Source organism: Oncorhynchus tshawytscha, linkage group LG12, assembly GCF_018296145.1.
Source record: "Oncorhynchus tshawytscha isolate Ot180627B linkage group LG12, Otsh_v2.0, whole genome shotgun sequence".
In the NCBI taxonomy this organism is placed as follows: domain Eukaryota; kingdom Metazoa; phylum Chordata; class Actinopteri; order Salmoniformes; family Salmonidae; genus Oncorhynchus; species Oncorhynchus tshawytscha.
In genome coordinates, this window is record NC_056440.1 from 45,538,619 (window position 1) to 45,555,196 (window position 16,578).

A 16,578-nucleotide genomic window follows, 5' to 3' on the forward strand; every position below is an offset into this window, starting at 1 on the left:
CTACTAGCCCAGGGCCAAATACACCTCCGCTGTCTTCAATCAGGATCTCAGCATTCACTGCCTCATTGCCTGTATCCGCTACTGGTCCGCAGTCAAACAACCACCCCTAATCACTGTCAAACGCTCCCTAAAACCCTTCTGCGAGCAGGCCTTTCTAATCGACCTGGCCCGGGTATCCTGGAAGGATATTGACCTCATCCCGTCAGTTGAGGATGCCTGGTCATTCTTTAAAAGTAACTTCCTCACCATTTTAGATAAGCATGCTCCGTTCAAAAAAATGCAGAACTAAGAACAGATATAGCCCTTGGTTCACTCCAGACCTGACTGCCCTCGACCAGCACAAAAACATCCTGTGGCGGACTGCAATAGCATCGAATAGTCCCCGCGATATACAGCTGTTCAGGGAAGTCAGGAACCAATACACGCAGTCAGTCAGAAAAGCAAAGGCCAGCTTTTGCAAGCAGAAATTTGCATCCTGTAGCTCTAACTCCAAAACGTTCTGGGACACTGTAAAGTCCTTGGAGAACAAGAGCACCTCCTCCCAGCTGCCCACTGCACTGAGGCTAGGTAACACGGTCACCACCGATAAATCCATGATAATCAAAAACTTCAACAAGCATTTCTCAACGGCTGGCCATGCCTTCCTCCTGGCTATTCCAACCTCGGGCCAACGGCTCCACCCCCCCCGCAGCTACTCGCCCAAGCCTCCCCAGTTTCTCCTTTACCCAAATCCAGATAGCAGATGTTCTGAAAGAGCTGCAAAACCTGGACCCGTACAAATCAGCTGGGCTTGACAATCTGGACCCTCTATTTCTGAAGCTATCCGCCGCCATTGTTGCAACCCCTATTACCAGCCTGTTCAACCTCTCTTTCATATCGTCTGAGATCCCCAAGGACTGGAAAGCTGCCGCGGTCATCCCCCTCTTCAAAGGGGGAGACACCCTGGACCCAAACTGTTACAGACCTATATCCATCCTGCCCTGCCTATCTAAGGTCTTCGAAAGCCAAGTCAACAAACAGATCACTGACCATCTCAAATCCCACCGTACCTTCTCCGCTATGCAATCTGGTTTCCGAGCCAGTCACGGGTGCACCTCAGCCACACTCAAGGTGCTATACGATATCATAACCGCCATCGATAAAAGACAGTACTGTGCAGGCCGTCTTCATCGACATGGCCAAGGCTTTCGATTCTGTCAATCACCATATTCTTATCGGCAGACTCAGTAGCCTCGGTTTTTCTAATGACTGCCTTGCCTGGTTCACCAACTACTTTTCAGACAGAGTTCAGTGTGTCAAATCAGAGGGCATGTTGTCCGGTCCTCTGGCAGTCTCTATGGGGGTGCCACAGGGTTCAATTCTCAGGCTGACTCTTTTCTCTGTATATATCAATGATGTTGCTCTTGCTGCGGGCGATTCCCTGATCCACCTCTACGCAGACGACACCATTCTGTATACTTCTGGCCCTTCCTTGGACACTGTGCTATCTAACCTCCAAACGAGCTTCAATGCCATACAACACTCCTTCCGTGGCCTCCAACTGCTCGTAAATGCTAGTAAAACCAAATGCATGCTTTTCAACCGTTCGCTGCCTGCACCCGCACGCCCGACTAGCATCACCACCCTGGATGGTTCCGACCTAGAATATGTGGACATCTATAAGTACCTAGGTATCCGGCTAGACTGTAAACTCTCCTTCCAGACTCATATCAAACATCTCCAATCCAAAATAAAATCTAGAATCGGCTTTCTATTTCGCAACAAAGCCTCCTTCACTCATGCCGCCAAACTTACCCTAGTAAAACTGACTATGCTACCGATCCTCGACTTTGGCGATGTCATCTACAAAATAGCTTCCAATACTCTACTCAGCAAACTGGATGCAGTTTATCACAGTGTCATCTGTTTTGTTACTAAAGCACCTTATACCACCCACCACTGCGACCTGTATGCTCTAGTCGGCTGGCCCTCGCTACATATTCGTCGCCAGACCCACTGGCTCCAGGTCATCTACAAGTCCATGCTAGGTAAAGCTCTATCTCTATCTAGCCTTATCTCAGTTCACTGGTCATGATGGCAACATCCACCCGTAGCACACGCTCCAGAAGGTGTATCTCACTGATCATCCCTAAAGCCAACACCTCATTTGGCCGCCTTTCCTTCCAGTTCTCTGCTGCCTGTGACTAGAACGAATTGCAAAAATGGTTGAAGTTGGAGACTTTTATCTCCCTCACCAACTTTAAACATCTGCTATCTGAGCAGCTAACCGATCGCTGCAGCTGTACATAGTCCATCGGTAAATAGCCCACCCAATTTACCTACCTCATCCCCATACTGTTTTTATTTATTTACTTTTCTGCTCTTTTGCACACCAGTATCTCTACCTGCACATGACCATCTGATCATTTATCACTCCAGTGTTAATCTGCTAAATTGTAATTATTCGCCTACCTCCTCATGCCTTTTGCACACAATGTATATAGAGTCTTTAAAAAAAAATTATACTGTGTTATTGACTTGTTTATTGTTTACTCCATGTGTAACTCTGTGTTGTTGTCTGTTCACACTGCTATGCTTTATCTTGGCCAGGTTGCAGTTGTAAATGAGAACTTGTTCTCAACTAGCCTACTTGGTTGAAAGGTGAAATAAAAATAAATAGAAATAAAATTAGCTCATCATAATCAGTACAACCTTCAAAAAAGTATTTTACACACATCATAGGTGTCCATTACAATCTATGCAATAAATTGGTATGCATGAATTGTCCACAGTACATGAAAACGTGAATAAAACTGTAAATACATTATGCTCCATACATACAGTACCATTCAAAAGTTTGGGGTCACTTAGAAATGTCCTTGTTTTTGAAAGAAAAACTATTGTTCTGTCCATTAAAATATCATCAAATTGATCCGAAATACAGTGTAGACATTGATAATGTTGTAAATGATTATTGTAGCTGGAAATGGCAGATTTTTAATGGAATGTCTACATAGGCGTACAGAGGTCTATTATGAGCAACCATCAGTCCTATGTTCCAATGGCACTTTGTGTTAGCTAATCCAAGTGAATCATTTTAAAAGGCTAATTGATCATTAGAAAAGCCTTTTGCAATTATGTCAGCACAGCTGAAATTGTTTTGTGGGTCCGTGGGTTCGATTACAGTCTCAAAATGGCCAGAAACGGGAGAGTGAGGGTGCTGTAGAGGGGACCAACTGTAACCGGATCCTTCAGATCGTCACAGGAGATTCATGACAGCACACATGTCCAAAGTTATTCTTTTTAAGGAAGCCAACAATGAAGGCAATGCGAGTGCCAGCCATAAAATGTGCCAGGGGTGGGGGAAGTTGTGTAAGACTGCGCAAATGTATTCAGACCCCATGATTTTTCCCACATTTTGTTACAGCCTTATTCTAAAATGGATTAAATGCATTTCTCCCCTCATCAATCTACATACAATACCCATAATGACAAAGCGAAAACAGGGTTTTACACATTTTTGCAAATGTATGCAAAAAAACTGAAAAAGCTTGTTTACATAAGGATTCAGACCCTTTGCTATGAGACTCGAAATTGAGCTCAGGTGCATCCTGTTTCCATTGAGCATCCTTGAGATGTTTCTACAACTTGTTTGGAGTCCCCCGGTGGTAAACTATCTTGATTGGACATGATTTGGAAAGGCACTATATTAGGTCCCACAGTTGACAGTGCATGTTAGAACAAAAACCAAGCCATGAGGTTGAGTGAATTCTCCGTACACCACAGCGACAGGATTGTGTCCAGGCACAGATCTGGAGAAGGGTACCAAAACATATCTGCAGCATTGAAGGTCCCCAAGAACACAGTGGCCTCCATCATTCTTAAATGGAAGAAGTTTGCATCCACCAAGACTCTTCCTAGAGCTGTCCGCCTGGCCAAACTGAGCAATCAGGGGAGAAGGGCCTTGGTCAGGGACGTGACCAAGAACCCGATGGTCACTCTGACAGAGCTCCAGAGTTCCTCTGTGGAGATGGGAGAACATTCCAGGACGACAACCATCTCTGCAGCACTCCACCAATCGGGCCCTTATGGTAGAGTGGCCAGATAGAACTACCTCTCCTCAGTAAAAAGCACATGCATGGAGTTTGCCAAAAAGCACCTATAGGACTCTCAGACAATGAGAAACAAGATTCTCTGGTCTGACGAAACCAAGATTGAACTCTTTGGCCTGAATACCGAGCATCAAGTCTGGGGGAAACATGGCACCATCCCAATGGTGGCAGCATCATGCTGTGGGAATGTTTTTCAGCAGCAGGGACTGGGAGTCTAGTCAGGATAGAGGGAAAGGAATGGAGCAAAGTACAGAGTGATCCTTGATGAAAACCTGCTCCAGAGCGCTCAAGACCTCAGAATGGGGTGAAGGTTCACCTTCCAACAGGATAAGCACACAGAAAAGACAACACAGGAGTGGCTATGGGACAAGTCTCTGAATGTCCTTGAACCCAATCTAGCATCTCTGGAGAGACCTGAAAATAGCTGTGCAGCGATGCTCCCCTTCCAACCTGACAGAGCTTGAGATGAGCTGCGGAGAAGAATGGGAGAAACTCCCTACATACAGGTGTGTGAAGCTTGTAATGTCATACCCAAGAAGACCAACGGCTGTAATCGCTGCCTAAGGTGCTTCAACAAAGTACTGAGTAAAGGGTCTGAATACTTATGTAAATGTGATATTTCAGTTTTTGCTTTGTAATTATGGGGTATTGTGTATAGGTTGATGAGGAAAGAACGATTTAATCTATTTTAGAATAAGACTGTAAAGCAACAACATGTGGAAAAAGTCAAGAGGTCGGAATACTTTCCGAATGCACTGTATACGCCTGGGATATCAACCAGTCAAAGTTGGCATTAATGGGAGTGACCATATTGTTATATGGGAGTGACCTTACTAGGTAAAGTATTTGTCATCAGGCTAGCAAAAACATTTTCCCCTGGTCGTCACTAATTAACACAGCCACAAAGCCATAATTATGGCTAAACCCCGCCCATTTCCAAAACGTATCTTCTTAAAATGTTATTTTAAAACTAACCTTAAAAACAGTGACAACCTTATGCCTAACCTTAAATTAAGACCAAAAAGCTCATTTTTTGTTTTCATAAATCTTTATGATATTAGCCAATTTTTTCCCTCAAGGGATAAAAAAAACAGGTCCAGGTCCTACCTTCCAGCTATCTTATTAGCAAAGGACATAGCTAGCTAGCTAATGGCTCCACCGAGAAGAAGAAAGATTACACCCTTAAAATCTGTGCTCGATGTGTGTCACGCTTGTGGGGAAAACCATACCAATAAGAGTTACAAACACAATCTCTTTGTTGCCAAGATGTCGCAACGATATGATGCACAAGACACATGGTGGAAGGTGTTGTGGGAGATGATTGGTTGGTAGATTAAGCCAAAGAGTAATGCGCCGGGAGATTCAACTGGGCACTCTGCATTGGTTAACAAAGGCCAAGTTTGACGTGTCGGTCTAACAGACCTTTCCGCACATTTGAGGTGAAAGTGTCTGGGAATGAGATTGTTTCTCTGCCATTCGGGGATCCTTGGGATGTCCCTACCCCATTGAAAGTGAAATTTAAAATGGTTAAGGTTTGGATTAGGTAAGGGACATGGTTAAGATTAGGGTAGGGGTTAGGGTTTAGGAGAGGGACGTCCCAAGAATCTCAGATAACACTAACCGAATAAGATTAGGTGTAATGTGACTTACATAACTTCACTTTAGAGTATATGCTGTCCTTCAGCTCAACATGTCACCCTTCATAGAGTACATGTTTATATCATATTCGACATATTTGGTATGTTAAGATGGCGCCTAAGAGCATGGCTGACGTTTTACTTGCTCCTAACCAACTGTGCTATTTGTTCGTCTTTTTTGCATTGTTTGTAACTTGTTTTTTAAACTTATTTTGTACATAATGTTGCTGTTACCGACTCTTATGACTGAAAAGAACTTCTGGACATCAGAACAGTGACTACTCACCTCTACTGGAAGAAGATTTTTCCTTTAGAGTCCGATGAGAAGGATATACTGCTTTCCCGGGAACAGGCCCAAATCCCCGTCATTTGTGTGAAGAAAAGACGGAGGAAAAGGGGGCCACAGGTCAGGATGCCTTCTGAGAATACGTAGGCGAGCGACTAAACTCCGACTGCCATCCGTTCTACTGTCTAAAGTGCAATCATTGGAAAATAAAATTGATGACCGACGATTATCCTACCAACTGGACATTAAAAACGGTAATATCTATTGTTTCACCTAGTCATGGCTGAACGACGACACGGATAATATAGAGCTGGCGGGATTTTAAATGCACCGGCAGAACAGATAGACCACCTTAGAACAGATAGACCACCTTAGATGCACCGGCAGACCTCTAGACCACCTTTACTCCACACACAGAAATGCGTACAAAGCTCTCCCCAACCTACCATTTGGCAAATTTGACCATAATTTTATCCTCCTGATTCCTGCTTACAAGCAAACACTAAAGCAGGAAGTACCAGTGACTCGCTCAATAAGGAAGTGGTCAGATGACAGGGATGCTATGCTAAAGGACTGTTTTTCTAGCACAGACTGGAATATGTTCTGGGATTCATCCATTAGCATTGAGGAGTATACCACCTCAGTCACCGGATTAAACAATAAGTGTATCGATGACGTCGTCCCCACAGTGACCGTACAGTACATATCCCAACCAGAAGCCATGGATTACAGGCAACATCCGCATCGCGCTAAAGGCTAGAGCTGTGGCTTTCAAGGAGTGGGACACTAATCCAGACGCTTATAAGAAAACACGTTATGCCCTCAGACGACCCAGATGAGCTAAATGCCTTCTATGCTCGCTTCGAGGCAAGCAACACCGAAGCATGCACGAGAGCACCAGCTGTTCTGGACGACTGTGTGATAACAATCTAGGTAGCCTATAGGAGAAATACATTTAAACAGGTCTTCATTCACGAAGCCGCGGGGCCAGATAAATTACCAGGATGTGTACTCAAAGCATGCGCGGACCAACTGGCAAGTGTCTTCACTGACATTTTCAACCTCTCCCTGACCGAGTCTGTAATACCTAACCTACTGTTCAAAAGTTTGGAGTCACTTAGAAATGTCCTTGTTTTTGAAAGAAAAGCACACTTTTTGTCTATTAAATAACATCAAATTGACCAGAAATTATGGCTCTAATCAGAATAGAAAGAGGAGTGGAAGGACCCGGTGCACAACTGATTAAGAGGACAAGTACATTAGAGTGTCTAGTTTGATAAAAAGGATGCCTAACTAGTACTAACTGGCAGCTTCATTAAATAGTACCCTCAAAACACCAGTCTCAACATCAACAGTGAAGAGGCAACTCCGGGATGCTGGACTTCTAGTTTCTCTGTCCAGTGTCTGTGTTCTTTTGCCCATCTTAATTTTTTATTTTTATTGGCCAGTCTGAGATATCTTTTTTCTTTGCAACTCTGCCTAGAGAGCTCGCCTCTTCACTGTTAACGTTGAGACTGGTGTTTTGCGGGTACTATTTAATGAAGCTGCCAGTTGAGGACTTGTGAGGCGTCTGTTTTTCAAACTAGACACTCTCTTGTATTGTCCTTTTGCTCAGTTGTACACTGGCGCCCACTTTACATCCTGGTTAGGGCCAAATTGCGCTGTTCTGTGAAGGGAGTAGTACACAGCGTTGTACAAGATCTTCAGTTTCTAGGCAATTTCTCACATGGAATAGCCTTAATTTCTCAGTACAAGTATAGACTGACGAGTTTCAGAACAAAGTATTTGTTTCTGGCCATTTTGAGCCTTTAATCGAACCCACAAATGCTGATGCTCCAGACACTCAACTAGTCTGAAGAAGGGCAGTTTTATTTCTTCTTTAATCAGAACAACAGTTTTCAGCTGTGATAACGTAAGTGCAAAAGGGTTTTCTACTGATCAATTAGCCTTTTAAAACGATAAACTTGGATTAGCTAACACAACGTGCCATTGGAACACAGGAGTGATGGTTGCTGATAATGGGCCTCTGTACGCCTTTCTAGATATTCATAAAAAATCTGCCGTTTCCAGCTACAATAGTAATTTACAACATTAATAATGTCTACACTGTATTTCTGATAAATTGTAGGTTATTTTAATGGACAAAAAATGTGCTTTTCTTTAAAAAACAAGGACATTTCTAAGTGACCCCAAACTTTTGAATGGTAGTGTATATGTTTCAAGCCGACCACCATAGTCTCTGTGCCCAAGGAAGCGAAGGTAACCTGCCTAAATTATTACTGCCCCGTAGCACTCATGTCGGCAGCCATGAAGTGATTTGAAAGGCTGGTCATGGCTCACATCAACATCATCCTTCCGGATACCCGACACCCACTCCAATTCGCATACTGCCCCAACATATCCACAGATGACGCAATCTTAATCGCACTCCACACTGCCCTTTCCCACCTGGACAAAAGGAACACCTATGTGAGAATGCTGTTCATTGACTACAGCTCAGCGTTCATCACCATATTGCCCACGAAGCGCCTCACTAAGCTAAGGACCCTGGGACTAAACGCCTCCCTCTGCAACTGGATCTTGGACTTCCTTACAGGCCTCTCCCAGGTGGTAAGGGTAGGCAACAACACATCTGCCACGCTGATCCTCAACACTGTGGCCCCACAGGGGTGGTTACTTAGTCCCCTCCTGTATTCCCTGTTCACCCACAACTGCGTGGCCAAACAAGACTTCAACACCATCATTAAGTTTGCTGACGACACAACAGTGGTAGGCCTGATCACGGACAACGATGAGACAGCCTATACGGAGCAGGTCAGAGAACTGGCAGTGTGGTGCCAGGACAACAACCTCTCCCTCAATGTGAGCAAGACAAAGCAGCTGATCGTGGACTACAGGAAAAGGCAGGCTGAACATCGATGGGGTATAGTGGAGTGGGTCGAGAGTTTCAAGTTACTTAGTTCATTGGTGATGTGGACACTATCATGGTCCAAGCACACCAAGACAGTTGTGAAGAGGGCACATCAAAACCTTTTCCCCCCCAGGAGACTGAAAAGATTTGGCGTGGGCCCCCAGATCCTCAATAGTTCTACAGCTGCACCATCGAGAGCATCCTGACCGGCTGCATCACCGCCTGGTATGACAACTCCTTGGCATCTGACCGTAAGGCGCTGCAGAGGGTAGGGAGTACCGCCCTGTTCATCAATGGAGCCAAGCTTCCTGCCATCCAGGACCCATATAATAGGCAGAGTCAGAGGAAAGCCTATAAAATTGTCATAGCGTTTTTTTCTCTGCTACCACATGGCAAGCGGTACAGGAGCGCCAAGTTTAGGACCAAAAGGCTCCTTAACAGCTTCTACCCCCAAACCATAAGACTGCTGAACAATTAATAAAAATTCAAATGGCCACCAGACTATTTAAATTGACACCACCTCCCCCCATTTGTTTTGTACACTGCTGCTACTCTCGGTTTATTATCTATGCATAGTCACTTCACCCTTACCTACATGTACAAATTCCCTCAGCTAAAATGTACGCCCGCACACGGACTCTGTACCGGTACCCCCTGTATATAGCCTGTATGTTACTTTTTATTATTTTTTACTTTAGTTTATTTGGTAAATATTTTCTTAACTCTTTTTGAAATGCGCTGTTGGTTAAGGGCTTGTATGTAAGCATTTCACGGTAAGGTCTACACTTGTTGTATTTGACACATGTGACAAAAAGTTTGATTTGATGTCACATTTGATATTGATGATTATTTTCCACAGTTATGCCACATTTATGAACCCTTTATAAAGCATGGCATACAGTTATAGATGCTTTGTAACACTTATGTTGTGTTTATGAAGGCATTATGAAAGTCGAAAGCCGAAAGTCATTTAAAGCGGAACGTTATGGTCCTGGCACCACCCTACGCCAGGGCCCTCACCTCCTCTCTGTAGGCTGTCTCATTGTTGTTGGTAATCAGACCAACCACTGTTGTGTTGTCAGCAAACTTGATGATTGAGTTGGGGACGTTCGGGGCCACGCAGTCATGGGTGAACAGGGAGTATAGGAGGGGGATGAGCAGGCACCCCTGTGGGGCCCCTGTGTTGAGGATCAGCATGGTGGAGGTGTTGTTGCCTACCTTCACCATTTGGGTTGGCCTATCAGTAAGTCCAAGACCCAGTTGCACAGGGGGGTTCAGACCCAGTGTGACGTGTGTGTGCAAGCACGCGTGCATGTTTAGGAATGCCAGCTTCACTCTTTTCGACAAGGTTGCCTGCCCCTCCAATAACACCATCATCACCCTTCACCCTTGACCTCTAAGTTTCCCTGAGGACAAGCAAGCAGCAAACTCCACTTCCCTCTGCAAGACAAAAACAAGCTCCCTCCCTACTGACTTTGAAATATCCTCAAGTGTTGGGGGACTGTTGGATGGCCCACTTTGGCACGGACCTACTTGTGTCAGAGTGTGGAGGCCGATGCCGCTGGCATAGTGTCTGACTGAGGGAAGCTCTCTGTGGGTGTGGTGGAAGATGCTTGGTGTTTTGACAGCTAGATGTAAGCTCCAGTATGGGCATTAGGCATAGGGCATTGGGGTGAGCTGTCGGGCTTTTGAGAGTAGTGTCTGTGTGTGAAAGAATGTGCCTCCTTTTGGTGAGCTCTGGGGCGTATGTCTCAGGGTCAGGGGCTCCCGGGGCAACGAGAGAAAGAGATACAGACAGGCAGACAGACATTACTAGAACATACAGAGACCAGCTCAGTTCAACCTGACCTCTGTGGCCCGGTCATCCAGGCACCCCTACTGCTCCAGCAGCCTGGGAATACAATATGTTTTCCAACCTCGATGTAGTGTGTGTGTGTGTGTGTGTGTGTGTGTGTGTGTGTGTGTGCGCGCGCACTGAAGAGAGCTAAATCAACAAATATGTCAGAGTCTCCTTAAGAACACTTGCAAGTTTTTTTTTTAAAGAATTGACTTTGTTTCGATAATATAACTCCCTTCCTTGATCTATGCCCTCATCTCATTCTCAACCCACCGTTCATTACAGTACACCAGCAAGGAGACATTTCCATACACATTTAACGATAATGTTACGCAGGCCTGCAATTTGAATAACATAGTCATAAAACACTGATACAAGCCTAGTGCTTCTTGCAACTGAAATAGGGCAGCCACAACCACAGCATGCATTTGAAGTTCGCTCACAAGGTCTCTCCTTAACAAGCGCTGCCTTTCCAAATTCTATGACCCCGATTGCAAAACCAAGACCCCCCGTTTTATACAACATTCCAACCCCATCATTCATGGCGTTCCATTTGAGCCATGCCAGAGGGGCCAGGGGGCATCACTTTCTCAGGACTGGTTGCTGTGGGCACTGCTATAGGCACTCCCAGTCAGTGGCATGTATTCATGGATGCCAAGGGAAGCCAGGCTTCTCCAAATATTTGACCAATAAAAATATATTTTTTTAAATGTAGCTCTGCGTTTTCATAATTTTCAGTCAATTAGCAAGTGGCTGAATCTCACCGGAGAAATCATCAGAGCGAGGGAAACAGCGCCCCCCTGTCTCTTCCGATTCGGATCATTTAATATGTTAGGCCGCTGGCCTGAGACGATTGAAGTTCAATATGTAGCCTAGATGTAGCCTAGTAGGCACAAGTTAACTAGTTAGCTAACTTAGCTGCTTCCTTGATGCCCATGTGAGGAAGTTAGGCTGGCAAGTATTTTAGCTCGGTAGACTATGACAATAAAAACTGAAAGCGTATTGTATGACAGAGCCATAGACCGTTTTGCCAGGCAGTGCTCCTGTTGTCTTTGTGCTTAGTTGGGGGTTCTAAATCAGTAGTTATTTAGTAAAACTGTCGAAAACATTAACTTGCTTGACCATGCTGCAGGTCATACATGCAATATTTGCTTTGTGGACTTCACCGAACAGATATTGCTCTGTTGGGACTGTTGTCTTTCTGTTGTCACAGCCTTATTATATGTCATATGAACGAATGGGTTATAGAACAAACAACGCAATTATCACAACATAGGTTGTGATATGGCTTTTCTTTACTGGCTTGGCATGGCTTCCACTGTGATTTTACCCCTGCACCTCTACTGCTCCCACCCCTGTATGGTGAGGGCTTTGTGTGTGTGTGTGTGTGTGTGTGTGTGTGTGTGTGTGTGTGTGTGTGTGTGTGTGTGTGTGTGTGTGTGTGTGTGTGTGTGTCGGCTGACGGACAGGGCTGAGTGAATGCATTGACAAGACTGTGGGAACAGGGGCGTAAACTAAACTGTTCCCTAGCAATAACAGGCTACACTCCTCAAGCCTTTCTTTTGGAAAATGCAGTACCTAGATCCACCAGGGGATGTCAGCCTTTTCCTTATACATAGTAGAGCAGTGTATCCCAACCCTGGTCCTCGAGTACCCCCAACAGTACACATTTTTATTGTAACCCTGGACAAGCACACCTGATTCAACTTGTCAACTAATCATCAAGCCCTCAATGAGATGAATGAGGTGTGTTTGTCAAGGGCTACAACGAAACGGTGTCCTGCCGGGGGGTACTTGAGGACCAGGGTTGGGAAACACTGCAGTAGAGAAGGCTTTTTGGGTAGCTCATTTAAATGTTGGTCCTAATTCCCACCTTTAATGACAACATTTTCATCAAGAGGTCAGAGGTCATCTTCCTCAGGTCCTGTTTGATTTCATTAAAGAAGGTAATTAGTAGCATACAGTGTGAGGGCCTTTCTGTTCTTGTATGTATCATTAGCATCATGCATGTATCATTAGTCAGGCACCTACATTTTGGACTATACCTACATAAGTGTATATGACCACAGGCGTTTTAATTTGAATGTTGAACAAGGTTATAGTGTTTGATCAAACATTGGACGAGACTACTCAGATATAGGTTCGAGACTACTCAGATATAATGGCAACCTGTTCTTCCTTGATTTACTATGAATCGGATGTGCACATTGTCAATAGTGGGCCAACCTCAGCACTGTCATGAATAGGCCAAAGGCTAAGGGTGACTTTTATTATCGTAACCATAGTAATGACCTTATGACCTTTGATGCCAAAATTAACATCCTACAGGACACATTGTCTGGTCACAGTGTATGGGTATTAAGTGTTAAATCTATGCCCTTATAATGAAAATACAAAGTAATGCATTCCATTAGATTCTTTTTAATTTTGGGCATTTATTCCCCTGTGGGAAAGCTTAACATTCCAGGCATTGAATTCCCAGGCGTTCCGTCCATGATTCAGAATGGCTAATTCATTATACAAGTGGGGAGGCTTACCTTTCTCATCTACAGTGCCATCTACAGTATGTGCTCCTATATTTACAGCAGTGGCTGAGCACATGACTGTTGGTGTCCTTGTGTGTGGTATGTTTTTGCCATACCATTGAACTTACTTAACTAGCCAGAGAGCCTCACAGTGATGTTTGGCAAACATTTAGCTGAATTTGAAATGTTTGTGTGTTGTTTTTGGTGAGTGAAGTACCCTATAGTCATTTGGTTAGCTTGCAATATTAGATCAAGTAATGCGACATCAATAACTGTGTAATAGGCTGTGTCAAGTATTTCAAAATGATAGATATTCAACCTGACTGTTTACATCTACAGTGTGCGTCAAAAGACACGATTTGAATTTGTGGCATTGCTGTTAATAAATAAAGAAGAAAGCCCGAAGACAGAAGTGGCGTGTTTTGAGTTAACGGGGCGGGGAAACCTGCTTCGGGGCGGTAACAGGAAGAGCACAGCTCCTTACCATTGGCTCCCATCCATCCCGATCTCATGACGCAGACCTATGGGGGTGTGCTTTAGAACAAATCAGCTGGAGAAACAAAAACACAGACGGGTGTCTCATAGGTGACATAGTTAGAACTAGCGATGGTTAATATTTCACCAAATAACCCCAGTTTTAGGTAAAAGTTCAGAGTTAGTACTTTAGCTAGATGCAAAGGAGTTAGTGAGCGGCCTGGAATCAATTGCAAGAGAACAGCGAGAAGAAGGAAGATGCTATCTTTGTGACAGCGCTGAGTTTTTGGGCAACATTCACAGTAACGTTGGTTCTCTCAAGGCTCTTGAGTTAGTTAGTCTTGAGTTAGTCTTCTTGCCTCCACTCGTCTCCTGTGCTCGGTCGAACTTGGCGCGGAGTGGCATGTGGGTCAATACCGGAACAGTCGGAAGGTAGGGGGGAAACGTCAGTACAACAGTTTTGCATGCACATGGTCACGTGTTCACTTTGTGTTTCGGTTTGCTTTAGGAGATTATGAAATAATCTCACTGGTTCCGAAAAATTGGAACTGTCAACAATAGGCTACAATTAGCCTCTTCGCTCCGGGAGACTTGTAGGCTCCAATGTAACACGAATAATGACGGTAGTTTTTGTTGTTGTTGTGCGCAGGTGTTCTGCTCTGCTTGAAAGCTGCTTGCATTTCGTTGTGGTGCAGCAATAGGCTGGGTCCGTTACGCAAGAGTATCAATGCATCTATTTTGGGTTGTATCCCACTTACCCGCTACGTTAACATGCTTTGGTCTATCAATTCTAACTCGATTGACGTTGGACTTCGTGTAGTTTCCTGTATATTTTGGGGATAATTCTTGTCAGCACTGGAAATGCAATGAAGTAGTCTATCAGTTTCCTACAAGACTGGGTCTCATACAGTAGAAAAAATACAAATGAGCCAGATGCTTGGTTATGAATGGCTGCACAGACAATCAGTCAAAACACCCTCCATTGATGTAATGGTCTGCAGCAGTTTCTTGTTTCCCTCAATGTTTTACCATGCACTATTTCATAGAAAATCTAAATAGCAGTTCAAATATATTGTTGCTTTATGATCAACATAACACACAATCTGCCATTAATAGTGATCCAGGTCATTCAGAGGGTTCGATTACACTATGTGGCTGTAGCAGTGTCACAGCTAAGGAGACTGTCAGTCAGTACTCCAAATCCCATGTTAGAAACGTGCTTTGGTTATATGTTAGCCAAACCCAATGTGATGTGCGGAAAGGTGACATTTTCTTAGGGAGGACATGAGAGGTAGTGTACTCCCCAAACATGTTGTTATAAACACATAGCATTCCATCCGCTTACGCCCTGTGCTCAGGAAGTAGAAATTAACATTGTGCTAAAAAAAAAAAATGGTCTGCTGCTCCTGTCATTGAATGCCTGCCTTTAGTTCATATTCTATACCTTATCATATGTATTAATTCTAGAGGATACAGGACAAAGCAAGCCACTATAGTGACCAGGGCCTGTTCTGTCTGTGTCAACAGTTAGGAGATAACATGCTGCATTGACCCACATGGAAGAGGCAGCCAGCAGTGTATGTCTTGAGTGGCTACCGCAGTGACAGAGAGCGAGGGAGAGAGAGGCTAGTGAGGGTGACTGTGGCAGACAGGCAGATTCATGCCCAATGCCAGAGGCTGAGACTGCCAACCATGACAGAGCAGAGGCACCCAAGCTGAAGGCCTGAGCTGAGTGGAGTGACACAAGAGTGACAAATATCCTGCAGTCCAAGGTAACACAGTGTTCGTGTGGGCAGTTGGTTTCCTGGTACATTTGTGAGTGCAATGCTTTCACATTAAACGCGGACAACAGTGTGAGTGTTGCGAGGGAGGTTCTTTCTAATGATAAGTCACCTCTTTTGAGATCGCAGAGACAGTTACAGTTTGTGTTTTTAAGTGCATTTGGTGTTTACATATGCCTAAGCAGTTAGTGGTATTCCCAGGTGATGTTTTGGTGACGTGTACATGGCGCTTATGAAGTTAGTGGTAGTGGTATTCCCAGGTGATGTTTTGCTGACGTGTACATGGCGCTTATGAAGTTAGTGGTAGTGGTATTCCCAGGTGATGTTTTGCTGACGTGTACATGGCGCTTATGAAGTTAGTGGTAGTGGTATTCCCAGGTGATGTTTTGCTGACGTGTACATGGCGCTTATGAAGTTAGTGGTAGTGGTATTCCCAGGTGATGTTTTGCTGACGTGTACATGGCGCTTATGAAGTTAGTGGTAGTGGTATTCCCAGGTGATGTTTTGCTGACGTGTACATGGCGCTTATGAAGTTAGTGGTAGTGGTATTCCCAGGTGATGTTTTGCTGACGTGTACATGGCGCTTATGAAGTTAGTGGTAGTGGTATTCCCAGGTGATGTTTTGCTGACGTGTACATGACGCTTATGAAGTTAGTGGTAGTGGTATTCCCAGGTGATGTTTTGCTGACGTGTACATGACGCTTATGAAGTTAGTGGTAGTGGTATTCCCAGGTGATGTTTTGCTGACGTGTACATGGCGCTTATGAAGTTAGTGGTAGTGGTATTCCCAGGCGATGTTTTGCTGACGTGTACATGGCGCTTATGAAGTTAGTGGTAGTGGTATTCCCAGGCGATGTTTTGCTGACGTGTACATGGCGCTTATGAAGTTAGTGGTAGTGGTATTCCCAGGTGATGTTTTGCTGACGTGTACATGGCGCTTATGAAGTTAGTGGTAGTGGTATTCCCAGGTGATGTTTTGCTGACGTGTACATGGCGCTTATGAAGTTAGTGGTAGTGGTATTCCCAGGTGATGTTT

At 44.5% G+C, this 16,578-nt stretch overlaps 1 protein-coding gene across 4 annotated transcripts in view; it reads left to right on the forward strand.

The window, feature by feature from the left end:
* LOC112263394 (rho-related BTB domain-containing protein 2) overlaps positions 1-16,578 on the forward strand; it is a 98,982-nt gene that overhangs the window by 21,558 nt on the left and 60,846 nt on the right. For 2 of the 4 annotated variants that reach the window (XM_024439562.2, XM_024439559.2), the window contains exon 1: positions 13,808-14,193. The exons of the other annotated variants lie outside the window; for them this stretch is intronic. Coding sequence is in view for 1 of the 2 variants with exons in the window: in XM_024439559.2 (XP_024295327.1) it covers positions 14,165-14,193 (29 nt within the window). In the remaining variant the exon portion in view is untranslated. Of the gene's footprint in view, positions 1-13,807; positions 14,194-16,578 lie in introns of those variants that run through there. 4 annotated transcript variants of the gene reach the window in all.